The sequence below is a fragment of the Phoenix dactylifera genome, chromosome 7 (genome assembly GCF_009389715.1).
Source record: "Phoenix dactylifera cultivar Barhee BC4 chromosome 7, palm_55x_up_171113_PBpolish2nd_filt_p, whole genome shotgun sequence".
Classification (NCBI taxonomy): Eukaryota; Viridiplantae; Streptophyta; class Magnoliopsida; order Arecales; family Arecaceae; genus Phoenix; species Phoenix dactylifera.
Genome location: NC_052398.1, coordinates 16,122,895 through 16,140,346, shown reverse-complemented (window position 1 = coordinate 16,140,346; position 17,452 = coordinate 16,122,895). Strand labels below are relative to the sequence as shown.

Here is a 17,452-nt window from a genome sequence, read left to right as displayed (position 1 = left end):
ATTTAGTTGAATTTGAACATTATTTTTATGATTACGCTTCGCCTTTGCTCACGGAAACAAAACTCACAACAGTGACACCGACAGCCCTCACGTCTCTAAGGCGATGGGTGTTATTCCGAGTATGATTCGCGGTGCCACTAATAATCATCTTAAATTAAATCTCCCCTTTCGATATAAGTCTCGAAATGATAGCATTTTTACTCTGCCCGAACTCTTTGGCTCTCGCTCTCACACCAGAAGATTACACTCTGTTTCGCTATTGTCGTCGCTCTCTCTAAAATCTCAAAACCCTAAGTCTTAGACTTCTTCTCATCGATCGAGCTCGTTTTGCGTTCGAAATCCTTCCTCGAGGCCTTCGATTTGCTCGGATTTGGAGGTTTTTCTCTGGGTTGGGAGCCCTAAGTTGGGGGGCGGCCTTGGATCTCTGTGCTCGCCGATTGGGTGCGGTTCGGATGGCGGAAGGGAAGATGGATCTGCCGAAGGATCTCGTCCTCTCGAAGCCCGCCGTGGAGGCATGGGCCGGGAAAGGTATGCCGTGCTCTTTAGATGCTCTTTTGCGGCGGCATTTTGGGCCTCTGGTTCGGTGATTCGATGATATCGATTGGGTGTTTTGAATCGCGATTCAGATCCAAAGGCGGTTCTCTTATGGATTTTAGAAGGCCTCTGGTGTTTAATTTCTCGCGTTCTTTTAGTTTCCGGTGTTTCTGTCCTTGTGATTGTTCTGACTATATCCTTCCAAGGAATTTTTTGATGAATCATTGGTTCCAGAATCGGTTCGTTTGAAAAATTCTAGCAAAAGAAAATTTCTCTCCTTTTTTAACAAAAAAATCTCTACTTGCTGGAAGGTACTCTTAGATCGACATCAATAGAAAAATTTTCCTCTTTTTTTTATTACACATATATGAATGATCTGAATCTACAGTTCTGTGCGACTCTTTCTACTTTTAGTTCCAGTGCTAGGAACAGTAATGGATTTTTCTATAAAAAATTGAGGTCGCGGTTTTTATGTTTTTTTCTCCCGAGCTCAGTTTGGGTATCTTATCTGTTCATGTTATGTGGAAGATCTATTTTTGCTTGTCTAAATAATAATTCAGAGATTATTTCCCGTGTATATGTTTTTACTGTTATAATCTTCTTCTGGGAAATTGGTCATTGTTTTTTTTCCTTTTGCGATATGTTCTTTCAGGTGGAAATGATGAGGAGAAGGTTCTCATGGGGTTTCCTGATGAATCAAAAGGTAATTTCTTATTGACTGGTCTCAATTGTGAATATTGCAGTACTTTGGATATTATTTTGGATGAATTTTTTCTATGTACCATGTATTATGTGGTCGTAAATTCTTAAGCAGCCACTATTTGCATGTGATTGTGGCATACCTCATTATGTTGGTATGATCATTAACATCCTCTGTTAAGTTCTATTGATTTTGAGCCACTGGTTATATTGTTCACTCAAGGCAAGGTTTTAAAACCCAAAACATCCATTGTCTAGGTGAGTGATGAAGACCGAGTTGAGCTGAGATCTTGGTTTATATCGGCCAGGATGGAAAGTGGGGAAATTTCACAAGGAACTGAGATTTTCTGAAATGTTGGCCGATATATCAGGACAAAGATGTTGGAAGCTGAGATTGCATGTTTAAATTGAGATTAAGAACTATTTTTTGGCATTGGTGGAAAGTTATTAACTAAAGAATCTATTTAAGGAAGTAACAAAGTGATTGGAAAATATTGGCTGGTGTTGATATTATGTATCTGTTCATAATGGATTGTACAATAAGGGCCAAGATTCTATGTATTGGTAAATGACAGATACTGATACAAACTAAGGTCTCAGCTGAGATGAAGGCCTTGGTTGAAGGAGAACATGAATTGTTGATTAGCCATACCTAAAAGTGCAATTCTTCGAGCTTGCCTTCTGCAATATATTTGATATCGTGTTGGGTTTTGGATACACACACTGTGAATATGATTAAATTTTGCCAGGCTTGTTAGATTTGGAATGTTATCAGCATAAGCAGGTTGCTGTACATGTAAAATAACAATTCAAATTTGTCATGCATGTGGTGACATTTGATTTGGCTATTGAAGTTTTGAGTAAGAGACTTGATGCAATACATTTGAAGATGCTATCGCCTATTATTCAGATGGTATAATGTTTTTGAAAATGCTTTGATTTTTGGTGTGTGCTGTGGCTGCTTCTGTCGCAGATCTAGAGGTGCATGAATTGATTGTTCAGCCACTGCAGTTGTTTTTCTCGAGAGTGTCCTGTGCAACCCAGTTTCCATGACTTGTATTTACCAATTGGGCTCCAATATAACTTAATGCACCAACATACGAAGAGTTGCACTTTTGATTTCCAGCAAACATGTTTAAGCGTTTCTTTCTAGTTAACAACTGATGAATCTAGTTTTCTAACTTCGTCGCATGCTTTTATGGGTGATATCTCTTTCCAAAAACAAGCCACTGCATTCTGGGATTAACACAATCCTGTCGATGATCCAGTTTTAATTTCATATAAAATTCTACCAGTACTCTCTTGTATGTCATCATACTATAAACATTTTATTAATTTCTCCTGCATTTTTCATGCTGCAGATCAAGCATCTTCTGATAATAATATTCCTTTGTCTCCCCAATGGCTCTATGCTAAACCTATTGAAACCAAGATTGGCCTTTCTGCTGCATCTGGGGTACTGATTTCTCTTTCTCTCTCTCTCTCTCACACACACACATCCATTTATTTATTATTCTCATTTAATATTCTGTTACTATCAGTTGGCATCAAGTAGAATCGATTCTATCTATTGATGAAACTTATGTTTGTTGCATTGGCTTTTTGTACGTGAGATAGGATTATTCACTAAAATGGTACACAACTTTTGTTTTAATTGGTCAGTCAGATTATTCGTACCATTTCCATTTTCTGGAATTAATGGCTGTCCATGTTTACTCTATTATTGAACTTGTAGGTGAGTTTATTTGAATTTCTTTTGATACTATCAGCATGATAATTTAGGCAGTTGAAAAGAGAAAACTTTGTTTAAATTCTATACTTAATGTGTTCGTTATGATATATATGCCTTTATTTCATAAATTACATTTATATAAACTATTAGAATACTGTATGCTAAAGGATCAGGTAAATGAAATAAACTCATTTCCCTGTTTTCCTTACCTCCTTTTATACTAAGAAATATATTGTTTTTATTTTACATATTGCATTTGATAGTTTATTTAGTTAATATGCATATCTCCACAATTTTATGTTTGATTCAGACAGTCATTGAGAGTTTCTCTCTTTTTCCTTTTCCTTTTTGATAATCAGGCATTAGTTTCTATTTGGTTTTGTTTTTTTACTTCCCCGAAAGTTGTGATCAAGCTACTTGATATTGAATATTCTCTTTGCAAGTATCCTTCATTTACTTAAGGCCCTCTAACTATTATGCATAGAAAAAGCTGTTGTTCTGGAAAAAGGTCAAGGTGGTTGCCATGCGGGTTTTTGGACTGAATCACCACAAGATGGCCTATGGCGGCATGACATGGCATCCCGGGTCATAGCATGTGATATGATGGGCCTCAACCCAACATGGTGGCTGATACAGCAGGTCTAAGACAGGCATTGTAATCCCACAGGGAGTTGGACCAGTTTCCAATTGGATTTTTTTTTTCAGTTTTTATTTTTATGAATGATATTACAACAACAGAGCACCTTTGACTTTCTCTAATTCACTCCTCTCAGTCAACTCTCTGATTTAGCAATTTTTTTTCTCAAGTAATGATATAATGTTCCCAGTTGTGAGTCTGTAGGAAACACAATTAATTAGTTCAACATAGTTACTAAAGTGTAATATAGCTAACAAATGGTCATATTTATTACTACTTATGGGATCTTATATTTTAGATGCATAAAATCTATGTGAAACATTGTCCATTGGATGCTTTGTGAGGTACAATATTGAAATCTTTTTAGCATCCCACCTCGAGCTCAAGTCGCCTGCCGTTGTTGCCCGCCATCCACTACATGCTATGATACTGCTCAACTACTATATGTCTGCCAAAGGCTTTTATTTTAAAACACTGGGAAACTGGTTCTTGTACGTCAACATCACTATGCAGCCATCACCTCCATCCCTCTGAGTGCCTCTTATCAAATTTTGTAACATTTGATTTAGATGCAATGTCATGTAATGGGAATATAGTCAAAAAAACAACTATGTTTACATTCTTGGTACCATTTGTTTTGTCAGTCCTAATCTGTGGCTTCTCACCATATTTTAAATGCCTATAACCTTTTTCTTTTACCTTTTTTTATATATATGATTTCTGGATTCTCTTGCAATCTTGACATTCCATCTTTCATGTTCTGTGATGTCTTTGATTGATCTGTTTTTAGATTTGTAATGACATTCATTCTTCACCCTTTACTGGTTTTGCTGGATTATTCCTAACCTTTTAGCTCTCAAGCTTAAGTTTCTGCTACGTATTTTTGGAAAAGTGATGCTATTCTCTTTCAAACCTCGTCTCTCTGTGTGTGTATCGGTCTGTCTCTTTCTCTCTCCGCGTGTGTGCACGTTTGCATGTGTGTCGCCCCCTTCCCTCTCTCTCTTGAATGATTCATCATTAAAGGATGAGGACAGAACCTAAATTGGTTATTTGTGTTTTTAATTGATCCCTAACCAGGGTAACTAGACCTAGGCATTTTTCACCAGGCTTGGTGGTCAAATGGAATTGGTATTGTCTAATGTTGGCATCTTCTGAGAAGGTATGGCGTGCAGTAGATGTAGAAGTGCTTTATTGGCTGTTGGATTAATTTTATTAAATTGTTGCCAACAATTGTGACAATTGATCACATGTTCTTTGAATGTGTATGAAATGAAGAAGAGAGTTGAAAATCTTCAGTTGGTCTTACTAGTGGGCTTTATTAGGGTTTGGTTCCATAAATTGCCTTACTAGTTGATGAATTGTTTTTGAACATCTTGCAGAAAGGTACATCTTTTGAGGGATCATGAATGCTAGAAAATAATTTGCCAACTCCTATTGATGGCAAAAGTCTTGGATTGTGATTGTGATTATTATTCTATATATGAGGACATCTGTTAACTTGAGTATGTAAACTATGTCAACTCAATGCCTGTAAATCTTAGAAAATTATACTGCAACTCTATTTACGAAAGAAAATAACTGGTGCTATGCTTGTGTCTTTTCACAAAAATGTGATGTAAATAAAATTTAGGTTAATAAATAGCTTGGGAGTAAGCATTAACAATTTCTCTTTTCTGGTTTTGTAGAATGATTCATCATTTCATGTTAATGATGTGCTCATGTAGAGTGATTCCTCATTTCATGTTGATGATGTGCTTACTATCTTACTGTTACAATGCAAACTCCAAGGTGGGACGACCAACTCTGTTTTTCCACTCTCCTCATGTATCTTGTTTCTGCTTCACATTGTCCCTTTTTTTTAATGCATCAGCTGGTGATTGCATTATTTGGATGGTTGAATCTTGTACAAGCGTTTGGCTTAAACTTGACCAGACCTTTCTTTTTTTTTAAAAAATCCTTTTTAATATACCATGCTTATCAACATATGCTCCGAAAAAATATTTATGCCTTTTTAACATACCATACTTATCAACAGATGCCTAAACAAAATGTTTGTTCTTGGTTCCTTTGCAAAAAATTGTGTGTATATATATATATATATATATTGTTTCTTCATGTTTCAGTTTAGACTGTTCCCTTTGCAAAAATTCATATGTATATGTAGGTAGGTAGGTATGTAGGTATGTATTTATGTATGTAGGTATGTGTTTATTGCCCTGTTGGATGCTTTGGCGTTGTGCCAGAATTTTTAATCATTACAGCATACTATGGTCCTTTTCAGTAATCGTCATTATATGAATTTAGTTGGTGTTGAAATATGTGTTATTTTTATAAATAAAATTTTTGCCAATGGAAATGTTATGCTACTACAAGAAATAGGAGACTTGCAGGAGGCGGTTATTCATATGCCCTTTTCTTTTGCTACACTTTGTTTTTAACCACTTTCTTATGTTCGGTGTTTTGTTTCAACAGGATACTCGCCCACCAAATTCTTTGCCTCATGGAACCTTGTTGGATTCAGCTCAGAAAGATGTTTGGCGTTTGGACGGATCTCAGGATAAGAAAGAATGGAGGAGGAGCGTGCCTGATGTTGAAAGTACTTGCCGCTGGCGTGAAGAGGAGAGGGAAACTAGCTTGCTTGGTAGGAGAGAACGTAGAAAGGAAGGAGATCGAGATATTGAGTACCGGAAAAGTGACCGCCGTTTGGATTCATCGAGAGAAAATTCTGATTCTAGGTCTTTGCCCTTATCTGATAGATGGTATGACGTTCCTAGTCGTAGTGCAACGCATGAAGGTCGGCGGGATAGCAAATGGTCATCAAGATGGGGTCCAGAAGACAAAGAGAAGGACTCTTGGACAGAGAAGAAGATAGATGGAGAAAAGGAGGATTCTCACACTGAAAAACAATCGTTTGTTGGTAGCCTTCGCCCGTTGTCTGAATCTGATTCTCGTGATAAATGGAGGCCACGCCATCGACAAGAAATTCCTTCTGGTGGGTCTGCAGTATATCGCGCTGCTCCGGGATTTGGGTTAGAGAGAGGTCGTGTGGAGGGTTCAAATGTGGGATTTGCTCCTGGTAGGGGTAGATCAAAATCCATCTCAGGATTGCCGATTAGGTCATCCTCTTCTGGCCCAATTGGTGCTGTACCTGTATTTAATAGTGAAAGTGCACATGGAAAGTCTGGATTATCTGTAGATACATTTCGCTACCCGAGGGGAAGACTTCTTGATGTTTACAGAAAGCAAAAAATGTTGCCATCATCTGATACTACCCCTGAGGGCATTGAGGAAGTTCCTTCAATAACACATTCTAGTGCTGTAACACCACTGGCCTTTGTTGCTCCTGATTCAGAGGAACAGGTAGGCTATATTCTAATTTCTTCTATTATGAGGTCTTGCTTCATTGTACTCTCTTTTGACATCTACAGCACGAAGAATTCTCTAAGTAAACAGGGTGATCACATTAGAAAATAAATATAGAACATACAAAAAGGTAGCAAGTTTTAACAGTATTTTTGCACAATACACAATTTATGAAGATTGTATTAAAATTCTTTTTTCATCCTTTCAATAGTGATTTGTGTTCTTCAAGAAATGTGTGGGAAGTTAGATGTCATTATATACTGTTTGACATACATCTCACTGATTGAGAATGTCAGAACCACTTTGTTCCTCTGTCACTGATTGAGAATGTCAAAACCACCAACACTATTTGCTAGATGCCCTGGAGGCAGATATATGGGTAGGTAGGAAACAATTTGGAATTCCTTCTCCTTTTCCCAGTTTCCCAGAAAAAGCTATTGAACTGCTATGCATTTTGTTGTGGTAAACTTAATGGGAAGTTAAAGTTGTGCTTGGTTTTGATAGGCGATCTGAAATTTCATGATTCTGTTAATTTGATATATTAATTAAAAGCAAAAAAAAAATGCATTCATGGTATGTGGTGTATTCAATATGTAGCATATTCCCTCTTTATTCAAGTGAATGCATTCTCTATCTTTTTTTGCAAGATTTTCCTTAATCCTTAAGGTGGTGGGAGGGACAATATGTAGTACATAAATTATAATAGTAGTAGTAGTAGTAGGTGAGTTCTGGATATGGTGATGGTAGTAGTACTGAGACCAACAACACTAACAACAAGAACATGTTATTTGCTGGATATGCATCAACTTTATTTTGCTATGTAGACATTGAATCCATGTTGAAATGCAATGCTTCTTGTTGCTGGAACCTTAGTTCAAGTTTGAGGCATGGTTGCATTTGGTGAGTAATCAGAAATTTTGTGGCATTCTTTTCTATTTTTATATGTTTCTAGTATATCTTGCATAATTAAGAGGACGTTTTTAGATTGCTTTAACATATTTATGTGCTTGTAAGGTTTGCTAGTTTTGTATGTTCAAAAATCTTATGGAAGGAAACTACAGAATCTATTTGAAGGAAACTTAATCTTTGTACCTATCCTTTGGTTATTGAACATATGGTATGTTTGCTGCATTTATCTCTTCAAAAATATAATGAAACTAAGTGAACCTCCATATGTGTTTTCAAAAAATGAAATTTCAGGTATGCTTGTTAAAAAATTGCAGATTCAATAGTGTTTTTTATTTGCGTTATGAGAAAAGAATTCATTAGATATAATGTCTGGGACATTGCTGCTACTTGTATTGGCATGATCAATGCAGAAATTTTGTTTTGCATGCCCTCCTTCTACATTTCCTAAATAAGTGATTTTGAATTTGTATTTATGTTGTTGGCAAGTTGTCTTATATTTTTGATTCTTAGAGAATAATTTTTTTCTTGGATACGGCTGGCAGGTTCTTTTAGATGACATTTGGAAGGGGAAGGTCACTAGCAGTGAAGTAGGTTACAGTTCTAGAAGGGATAGGATGACAAGAGACCATGGCAGCGAGAAAGGTAAGCAAGTTCTCATTTTTTTTATATAACTAAGCCTGGCTATTTATAACTTGTTACTTTTTTGTTTAGATGCTGGAGAGCTGACCTTGATCGAGAAGAAACATGGTGTGCTTTCCCATATCTCCACCAGAGAGGGATTCTTTATGAATTCTGCAGGTTATGATGAAAGATTCCTTTTACATAGTACCTTTAACTTTTTTTTCTTTTTAAAAGCCTTATCCTGGCATAGGGCTGTAAATGAACCGAGCTATTCATGAACGGCTTAAGCTAGACTTGACAAGATCTTTTGGCTAGAAAAGAAACCTAGCTCAAACATCTTTCAAAGCTCATCTTATAAATTAGCCAAGCCCGAACACTTTGGGCTTGCACAAAAAAAAAGTATCTCATCTTGGCTGATAACAAGCTTCTTTAAGCTTGGTTCAGTTCAAAACTTTCCAGGTTTGAAAATATGTTGTAAAGTTTGGGATTAAGTTCAAGTACCCCTCTCATATTATGAGCCAAGCCTGAGCTGTTTACTTCTTGGCTAATCTTTTTTGCAACCCTATCCTGATTGCCTTTTAAGACCACTAACATTAGTAGCATATATTGTTTCAGAGCCAGATTCTAACCATGGAGAAGGTATGGATAAAGTGAACACATTGATTGATAAGGTGGATCCTGGTGCTATGACTGCAGTTTCAGGCAATGATGCTTGCTATACAAGGGTGTCAGATGATAATCTTACCAACTGTGAGCAGAAAGTTAGTGAGAGCAATGTCTTTAATGATGATGGACGTGTGGGACATCCAGATTTTCTTAAGAATGCTAAGTTTGAAAAAGCTAGCTCAGCTATTTCTTTTGATGCTAGTGCTAAGCTCCCTGATGATTCAAATTCGTTGTTTGACACATCAATAGTTCGCAAGATTCCAAACAGCAATGAGCTGTTTCAGAACATTGATGTTGAAGTAAAACTTGTAAATCAAGGTAGTTCTCCTGAGGAGTTGAGTTTATTGTACTGGGATCCCCAGGGAGAGATACAAGGGCCATTTCTAGGTGCTGACATCATCAAATGGTTTGAAGAAGGCTTTTATGGTATGGATTTACCTGTGTGTTTGTCCGATGCTCCAGAAGGCACTCCTTTCCAGCCACTTGGTGAAGTTATGCCACATTTGAAACTAAAGTTTCAGTCTGAACCATTGGATTCTTTGAAAGGCAGCCTGGAGGATTGCATTCCTCCTTCCAATATTACTGGTTCTTATGCCATGAATGACCCACAGCGGGCACCATCTAGATTTTGGGATGCTCCGGGTCATCAGATTAAGCCTACAAGTGCTGAACATGAAGATTCTGTAGATTGTCTAAAGGGTAGGTTGTTGCTTTCCAGCGTAGGACAGAGCTTTCACGACTTTTCTGGACAAGATACTGAAGGTTAATTTTCTTTATGCCAGAACTTTTGGCCTTTTTTATCAGTATATTTTCTCTCAGCCTTTCTTTTTTTGACTTTTTTTAATATCTTCTGCAGAAGTTTTGGATACAGGGAGGCCTGCAAGTAAAATCGAGAAACCCTTAGGGATGCTTGCTAATGACCATATTGATCTGTCACGGACCTCTAGTGGTCTCCATTTGATGGGTGCTGAAATGGGAGAAACCAGTTTAGCAAATCATAAGGTTCCAAGAGAAAACGATTTGAATCCTCTTGGATTATTGTGGTCCGAACTGGAAGGAACTCATCCAAAGCACCCTCTTTCAACAAATATAGCCAACTTCAATGATCAGGTTATTGATAATCATGCTGCCGCAAGGGATGCCTCTCTTTTTAAACACAAACAGGAACAGTTTAGTCTGGTAGGTGACTCCTCCATTACTCATGATGTATGGCCTGGTAACTACAGAAGGAACAATAGTTCAAATGTATTTCAGGAAGCTATTGACTCTAGTCGCTTGTCATGCTTTGAGGCTGAAGCAAACCAGTTCAGTTTAGAAGAGCACCTGCTTGGCCAACTGTTACAGAAACAGCAGCTTCAACAGAACTTGCTGCCTCATCAGAATGTGGACTTGGCTGGGCCATTTCTGGAGCAGATCAGGGGTTCCGTGCACCAGCAGCAGTCAATTGGTCAACCTACGCCAGATTTGGAGCATCTTTTGAATCTTCAGTTTGAACAGCAGCGGCATATTGAGCAGCTGGAGCATCAACATCAACTGCAGCAGCAACAACAGCTTCATCAACACCAGATGCAATTGCTGCAGCAGCAGCAGCAACAGCAGCAGCAGCAAGAGCATTTGCTTCTCGAGCAATTGCTACATCAGCAATTACAGAACCCTGGTTTTGGAGCAGCACATGTTGACCATCAGCAGGCAAACAATGTGCTTGATGAGATTTTGTTTAGGCAGCAGCTCTTGCATGAGTCACAACAACAGTCTCAGCATCTACCATTGCACCATGACGCAGCTATGGAACAGCTTATCCAAGCAAAATTTGGGCACAACTTCCAAATGGAAAATTACAATGATCTGTTAGAATTTCTATCTCATTCCAAGCACAGGCAGATGGTTCCTTTAGAACAGCAACTTCTTTTAGGTCTTCAGCAGGAGCAGCTTGAAACACAGCAATTCTCTATTCCATCGAGGCAACGGTCTAGCGTGGAAGAAGAGAGACATGTTGGTGGGGCTTGGTCAATTGATCAATCTGGTCAGTTCATCAGGGCGGCATCCAGTCCACATCAAACTCATTCTGCTAGACTTAACCAATTAGATTTCATGCAGACCCCTCAGAGGCCCTCATCCCTTGAGCAGCCCAGCCAACTTGAGTGGAACTTGCTATTGCATGAGCGAATGCAGCGAAAGCTTTATGAACCAGCCCTACATCAGCTTGAAAGGTCAATCCCTTTGCCAGCAGGTGCTCCTGGGCCAAATGTAGATTTTGTTAATGCCCTAGGACGGTTTCAAGGGCTGGTTTCACAGCAGCAGCACAGTCATGTGCAATCATCTGGTCAGATGGGACAATTTCCTAAAGGTATTCATTCTCATCAACATCGGATTTCTGAACAGCTTATTGGGACATCAGGTCAGATGGGACAATTTCCTTCAGGTATTCATTCTCATCAATATCGGATTTCTGAACAGCTTACTGGGTCGCATATGGATGCAATGGAGAGGCATTGGCCTGAGTCCAATTGGCAGCTACCAAGTAGCTTAGTAGAATCACACGTCAATCAGTTGCAAATAGAAGCAGAAAGGCAGAAGTGGGATATGAAAGCAAATTGTACTTCTGAGGACCCAAATGTGTGGGCATCGCTTGTAGGTAATAGTGGGAACTCAGAACATGGGTTAGGAGACTTGCTTCACCAAAAACTGGTTCTTCAATCTCAACAGTCGTTAGGGTTGGTAGATGGTGCTTCTACATCATCCTATGAGCACAGGGATCCTTCATGGCTTTATTCACGGCCAGGCACTGATAATTCTTTTAATCTCACTTCTGATAGAGTGGGCATGGGTGACTCATTGTCAGAAGGTTCTCTTTTTGCTAAGGTAGGACATGCACTGCAGGAGCAATTGGTGAATGTAAATTTAGAAGGACAAGCTCATAGCTTTGAAAGCAGTGGAAGATTAGCTTTTCAATCTAGTTCTGAAACATTTGCTGAACAGGGACACTTCCTTTCAGATATGGGTGAAATTGAAAAGGAACGGTTTATAGATACTATGGCTGGTGATGCATCTGTAGAAGGAACAGGTTTCTCTGATGTAAAGGAAGGGAAGAAACATGTTTCCAAAGGCAAATTGATGGATAGATTGGTTGTGGATACCCTGGAAAGTGGGGTTAAGCGAGTAGGTGGCAAAGATCTTGAAGGGATGGAAGTTAGTGTACCTGTTAGACAAGCTTCATTTGGCAGCACTGGTAATTTAATTTAACTTATCTGCTTTTCTGGTGGTTTGAACTGTGTATTATGTTTTGCGACATTCTTATGACCTGTGAGCTGTGATACTATGCAGGTGGAGTTGGAAGCTTCTTCAATTATGAGTCGGGAGCTGATAATGTTTGTAACGAAGAGATAATTAATGACAGGTAAGCATTCCTGGCTAATGCTTTAAGTGACATTTGAGAGATGATTAATGGTATGAAAGCTTTCCCTCTCTTCCCCTTTTGCTGTGAAAATGTGGAGAATTCAATGTTTTACGCTTTATCTCAACAATTGCTTTATGGAAATTTCTTGATGACCATGATACTATGTGGGTTACTTAGTGTCCACGTCCTAATTCAGGTCTAGGTTGGGTTAGGAAAGTTTGAAGTTATTAGGAGTGGTGTTTTGAGGGGATTTTGATGGTGAATTCTGTGGAGATACTTTCTAAAGAAAGTTGTACGTTCTATTAGGAAATATTCTAAAGTGTTAATCAGTTAATTTGCTTCTTCTTCTATGGAATTATGTAGTGATGCAACTCTTGCACAGAAAAGTTACACAGGTGATGTGTAAGTTGCCAAGTAGGTCTGGATTTGGGCATGGGGAGGTGGATATTTTAAAAACACTTGAGGTAAGGAAGTGCTTAGGAAGCGGGTGCACATTTGATTTTTTGGGAAGTCATCAAATTGGTTCGTCACCCTAGGTAGAAGATTCCTGCTACTAACTGTTGCCCATTGCTCTTCACTCTGACTTCCTGTACCTGATGCCATGTAAATTATAGGAGGTAGAAGGTGCGGGATGTCATACATCTGCCATGCAGGTTTACAATGTATGTTTTTTTTCCTTTCCCATATTATTAGTTTCTTTCTGAGGGAGAGAGTCTAGAGGTGGCCTAGTTAAGAAGTTGTATATTTGGTGAGTCTAAGTATGTCTTAGCAATGAAAGAGAGGAAGGAAATGGTGCGATCGGTTTTTGATAACCAATAGTGAATATTGCTATTTCTTTCCTCCTATTCACCTCTCTGCATTTTTGTCCCTATTTTGTCCATAAAATGCCCTCGCTGGTGTAGGATTTTTTTCCATCTAACTGTTATTTTTTCTAAAATTTATGGATCTATCAGCTGATGTTAAATTGTGTCTCCAGGTGCTAACCTGTACGGGTTCTCATCAGTAGTTTCCTGACATAGGATCTGAGCTATGCTTTATAATACCTGTTTACTTATTTCGTGAATGATGCTATTACCTTCCACTTTCATATATGGGCCATGAGAAGACATTAATAGATCTCAGAAGGAATCCAATTTAATGTGAGATAGCCTTCTACAGTCCTCAAATACAATTTAGGTCATTTATGAGGGTAGTATACCAAGATATTATATATATATATATATATATATATATATATATATATATATTAAAAAAAATACTACAAAACTGACAGTAACTTGGCGAGAAGTTTCTGGGTGGTCAGGTTACTCAGCAGGCTGGGCAGAGACTTTTGGTCATTGGTTGAAGTCCAGAGAAATTAAAAATTTATGCAGATCCATTTGACATAGGTAATAATCCTTGGTATAAGTAATCATATAATGAAATCAAGCAAGCTTTGCAAGACCGAGCAAGGGGTAAGCAGTGAAGGTTAATTATGAGGCTGCAGAATCTGGAGTTCTTTTGAGTCCCTTGCGTGCATGTTGAAATGTCACTTCAAGAATAGATGGTTGAGTCCAGCAACGTTAATGAGGTCTAGATGATATACCATATCATTTTGACTGTGGGCCCTTTCAGAGGAATTGGTGATGCTTGGGAATGGAGGAGCTTTGCTTCCTCAAGATCACAAGAGTTTTTGGGCAATTTGAGAAAAGGAATTTCATGGTGTGATTTTGATATCTTATTTTTTAGGTAATTTATATAATTTGTTAGTCACTTTCTAAGGATCATATAAAGAAACTCTTGACAGAGTATTCTAATTGCTATCAGGCCAACTTGCTCTCAAGCAATGGTATGGCGACTGTTGCCTTTAAAAGGAGACTATTCTTTATGTCACTTTTTTGCCCTTTCAGCCCGGTGATTTCTAGTGGTAGGTTTCACTCACATGGTTATGCCTTCACAACAAGGGCTGGCAGAGTGACAGACAGGTCAATATGTGGGGCTTACAATCTGAGACCTTACAAGTGTCTGTTGATTGGCCTTCAGAAACCATCATCTGTTGATAAGGGGTTTAATGGTACTGACGTAGGGTTTCTGGTAACAAATTATGCGTACATTTTCCTTTGGTATTTCAGTGCTAGGTGGTGCCACTTAGGGTTGTAAATTGTACCCGGTAATTTGATAACTGAACCTGTCTGTATATATTTGTAACCTGATAGTTCAATCTCTTGTAGTTTATGGTGTTGTTCTGAATGTGATCCATGTCATGTCCAAATTGATAGCCTGATGTATATTTCTTTAATTTTTTGCCTATATATTTATTATTGTTAATAGAGATTTCATTTATGTCATTTTGTGCAATTCATACTCACATTATACATGCCAGTCTTTTAATACATCATCTTTTATATTTATCTATAGACTATCAATTCATAGACAAATAGAATCTGTAAGAACTTCTTACAGAAGTTCTTGATTGTTGTTTCTTATTAAATAAAACTACTTAGATCTACAAGAAAAAAAAATGATATTGCAAATATAAAAATATCAGGTAACTAAAACAATAATTTCCTAGTTGTTAAGGCTGTAATTAGTGCAGGGAATTGCCTGCAGAAGGTTGCAGTGATGTTGTGGCTTTTTTTTGGATTTCTGAACCTAAGGAGGCAGTTGAAGTCAAGATCAGTATCCATATGCTATCTGAAATTCTTTTGGTACAGATGCATGAATTAACAATGACAATTGCTGTGTGCGTTAATCTTTATTTGGGTAGTAACAGTTCAGTTGAGCTTTGTAGCACGTTCTAGGGTAAATTCCTTTACATTGCTGTCTCATACTTTGGTATTCATGCTCTGCTCCCTGTTTTTCTTTTAGGATTGCTTGTGCTCTTGAAAGAGGGGCTGATAATCCCTCATTGAAGCATGCCCATTATCCGCATGTCATATCTTCTCAGGGAGCATTATCAGAGCTAGCTTCTGCTTCGTCGGTCAAGGGGACGAATCCTGCTAGCTATGCATCCTCAGAGGGTATGCTTTTGTTGGGTCTTTAAGGTTTATCTCGTCTATTGTCTTCTGACTTAATTGCTTCAAAAATGATGCCATTTGCCTGAACTGGGTGTAAGCTTGATGCATTTCTAATCGATCAAAGAAAAAAACTACTTGCAGAGGGAAGACGAGAACCCGGAGGTAATCTGTCCATCCGGGCTTCAGAAACTCCATCCTCAAACAGAAAGGACCCGAGATTTCGCCGTACATCTTCGAGCAGCGATGCTGCTGTACCAGAAGTTTCATTCATCAACATGCTGAAGAGCACAAAAAAGCCCTTGCCAGATACAGATTCTTCTACTGGTGCTCTGGAGCCGGCAGATGCCGGCCCAGGTGGAAAGAGCAGCAAGAAGAAAGGGAAGAAGGGGAGGCAGATTGATCCCTCTCTTCTAGGTTTCAAGGTCCATAGCAACCGCATTTTGATGGGCGAGATCCAACGCCCAGATGATTGAGCACGGATCCTCTCCTGTAGCTTTTACGTGTCATCTTCTTGCTTTAAGGGTGTACAGGTTTGTGTACAGTTTTGGCTGTGAAAATTTTCACTTTTAATTTTTTTCTTTATCTTTTTTTTGGTCCCCCCTCACTTGACAAACCGATGGCAAATAACCAGGGTTCGGTTTTGAGAGATGGCAGAGCCCTTTTTAAGTGAAAAGAAAATGCAGGTGATGTTGGAATAAACGTTCAATGAAATAAATAAACCAAGTCACTGCTCTTAGTGATCTCAAGATTTTGTATCATCAAGAAAAACAATTCTTTAGGGTACAATCTAGATGTTGAAATAGTCTCCTCTTTCTTCGTCTTCTTGTAAAAGATGCATTCGTGAGTGTTGACGTATAATAGTCTCGAATCGCTGGTTGGGTTTTTGCTTTGTCCCTTGTTGATTCACCAGTCTAAAAAAGTGTGCGAGGCTCATATAAAAAAAATTCTTTTTTTTATTTCTTAACAATATATTTTTAAAAATATTTTATAATGGGTTTAAATATCTTTTTCAAATATTATATATTGTAAAATCTCTTGGGATCCAGTATGTATTGTAAAATCTCTTGGGATGCCTTTGTCTGTTTGGATTTTGTCATTAGTTGAAACTCTTAACAAGTGTGCTAAAACTATTCTGATCAGGTTTTTTTTTCTTAAAAAAAGCTTCAGAAATCTTTCCAGACCGCTTAGGCAAGCTGGGAGTATAAAGCACAAGTGAAAACCATTCTATTTCCAAGCAATGGCTGCGAATTTCAGGTGGGAAGAAATCCAGCAAAAGATGGCCATCGGTAATTCTGAAAGTTGAACATAAAATCTTTCTAGGGCAGTGCAAAACAAAAGAACCATGCAACTAGGGCAATGGGCCATAAACCATTCTTCTGGCTGATGAACAGAGATGATGGACCCTAAGAAAAGAACTTTGGGCTGCATTCAGGTGCATTTCTTCAAACAGTTTCTCCTACCTGAAGGTCTTCATGCCTTGGCAAATGTAGTCTAGGTGCTCCTCCGGTATCTTACTTAGATAATAATGTTGTCAAAGCATATAATGACAAACTTGTCTATATGAATGGTTTTAGGATTTTATTCATGATCTACTATTCCTGCTAGGATTGGAAATCCTATATTTTATATATCCATAAGATGGAGTCATCCAAAATAGTGTAATGTAAAAAAAAAAAAAGCTTCGAATCATTGCTATTTGGCTCAAATTTGTTTTGAAAAAGTTGAGGTATTTTGAATTGTTTGGATTTCTCTCTCTGTTAGCTATTCTTAATTTTCTCATCTTTTAAACTTATTTGGTATTTTCCAGATTCAAAAATGCAATGCCACTCCTTCTGCCTCCTAATAAATTTAAATTGTGAGACGTTAAGATTCAATCCTAATTATGAACAAAAATTATA

At 38.0% G+C, this 17,452-nt stretch overlaps 1 protein-coding gene across 1 annotated transcript; it reads left to right on the top strand.

Annotated features, from left to right (window-relative positions):
* The first annotated feature begins 189 nt into the window (after window positions 1-189).
* Window positions 190-16,357, top strand: LOC103707840. Its single transcript, XM_008792513.3, has 11 exons — window positions 190-528; window positions 1,187-1,237; window positions 2,595-2,689; window positions 6,075-6,962; window positions 8,417-8,516; window positions 8,586-8,672; window positions 9,111-9,923; window positions 10,018-12,390; window positions 12,486-12,558; window positions 15,406-15,557; window positions 15,696-16,357. Exons 1-11 carry the CDS (start codon window positions 453-455, stop codon window positions 16,025-16,027), a joined length of 5,040 nt encoding a protein of 1,679 aa, XP_008790735.2. The 5' UTR covers window positions 190-452; the 3' UTR covers window positions 16,028-16,357.
* Window positions 16,358-17,452: the final 1,095 nt, after the last annotated feature.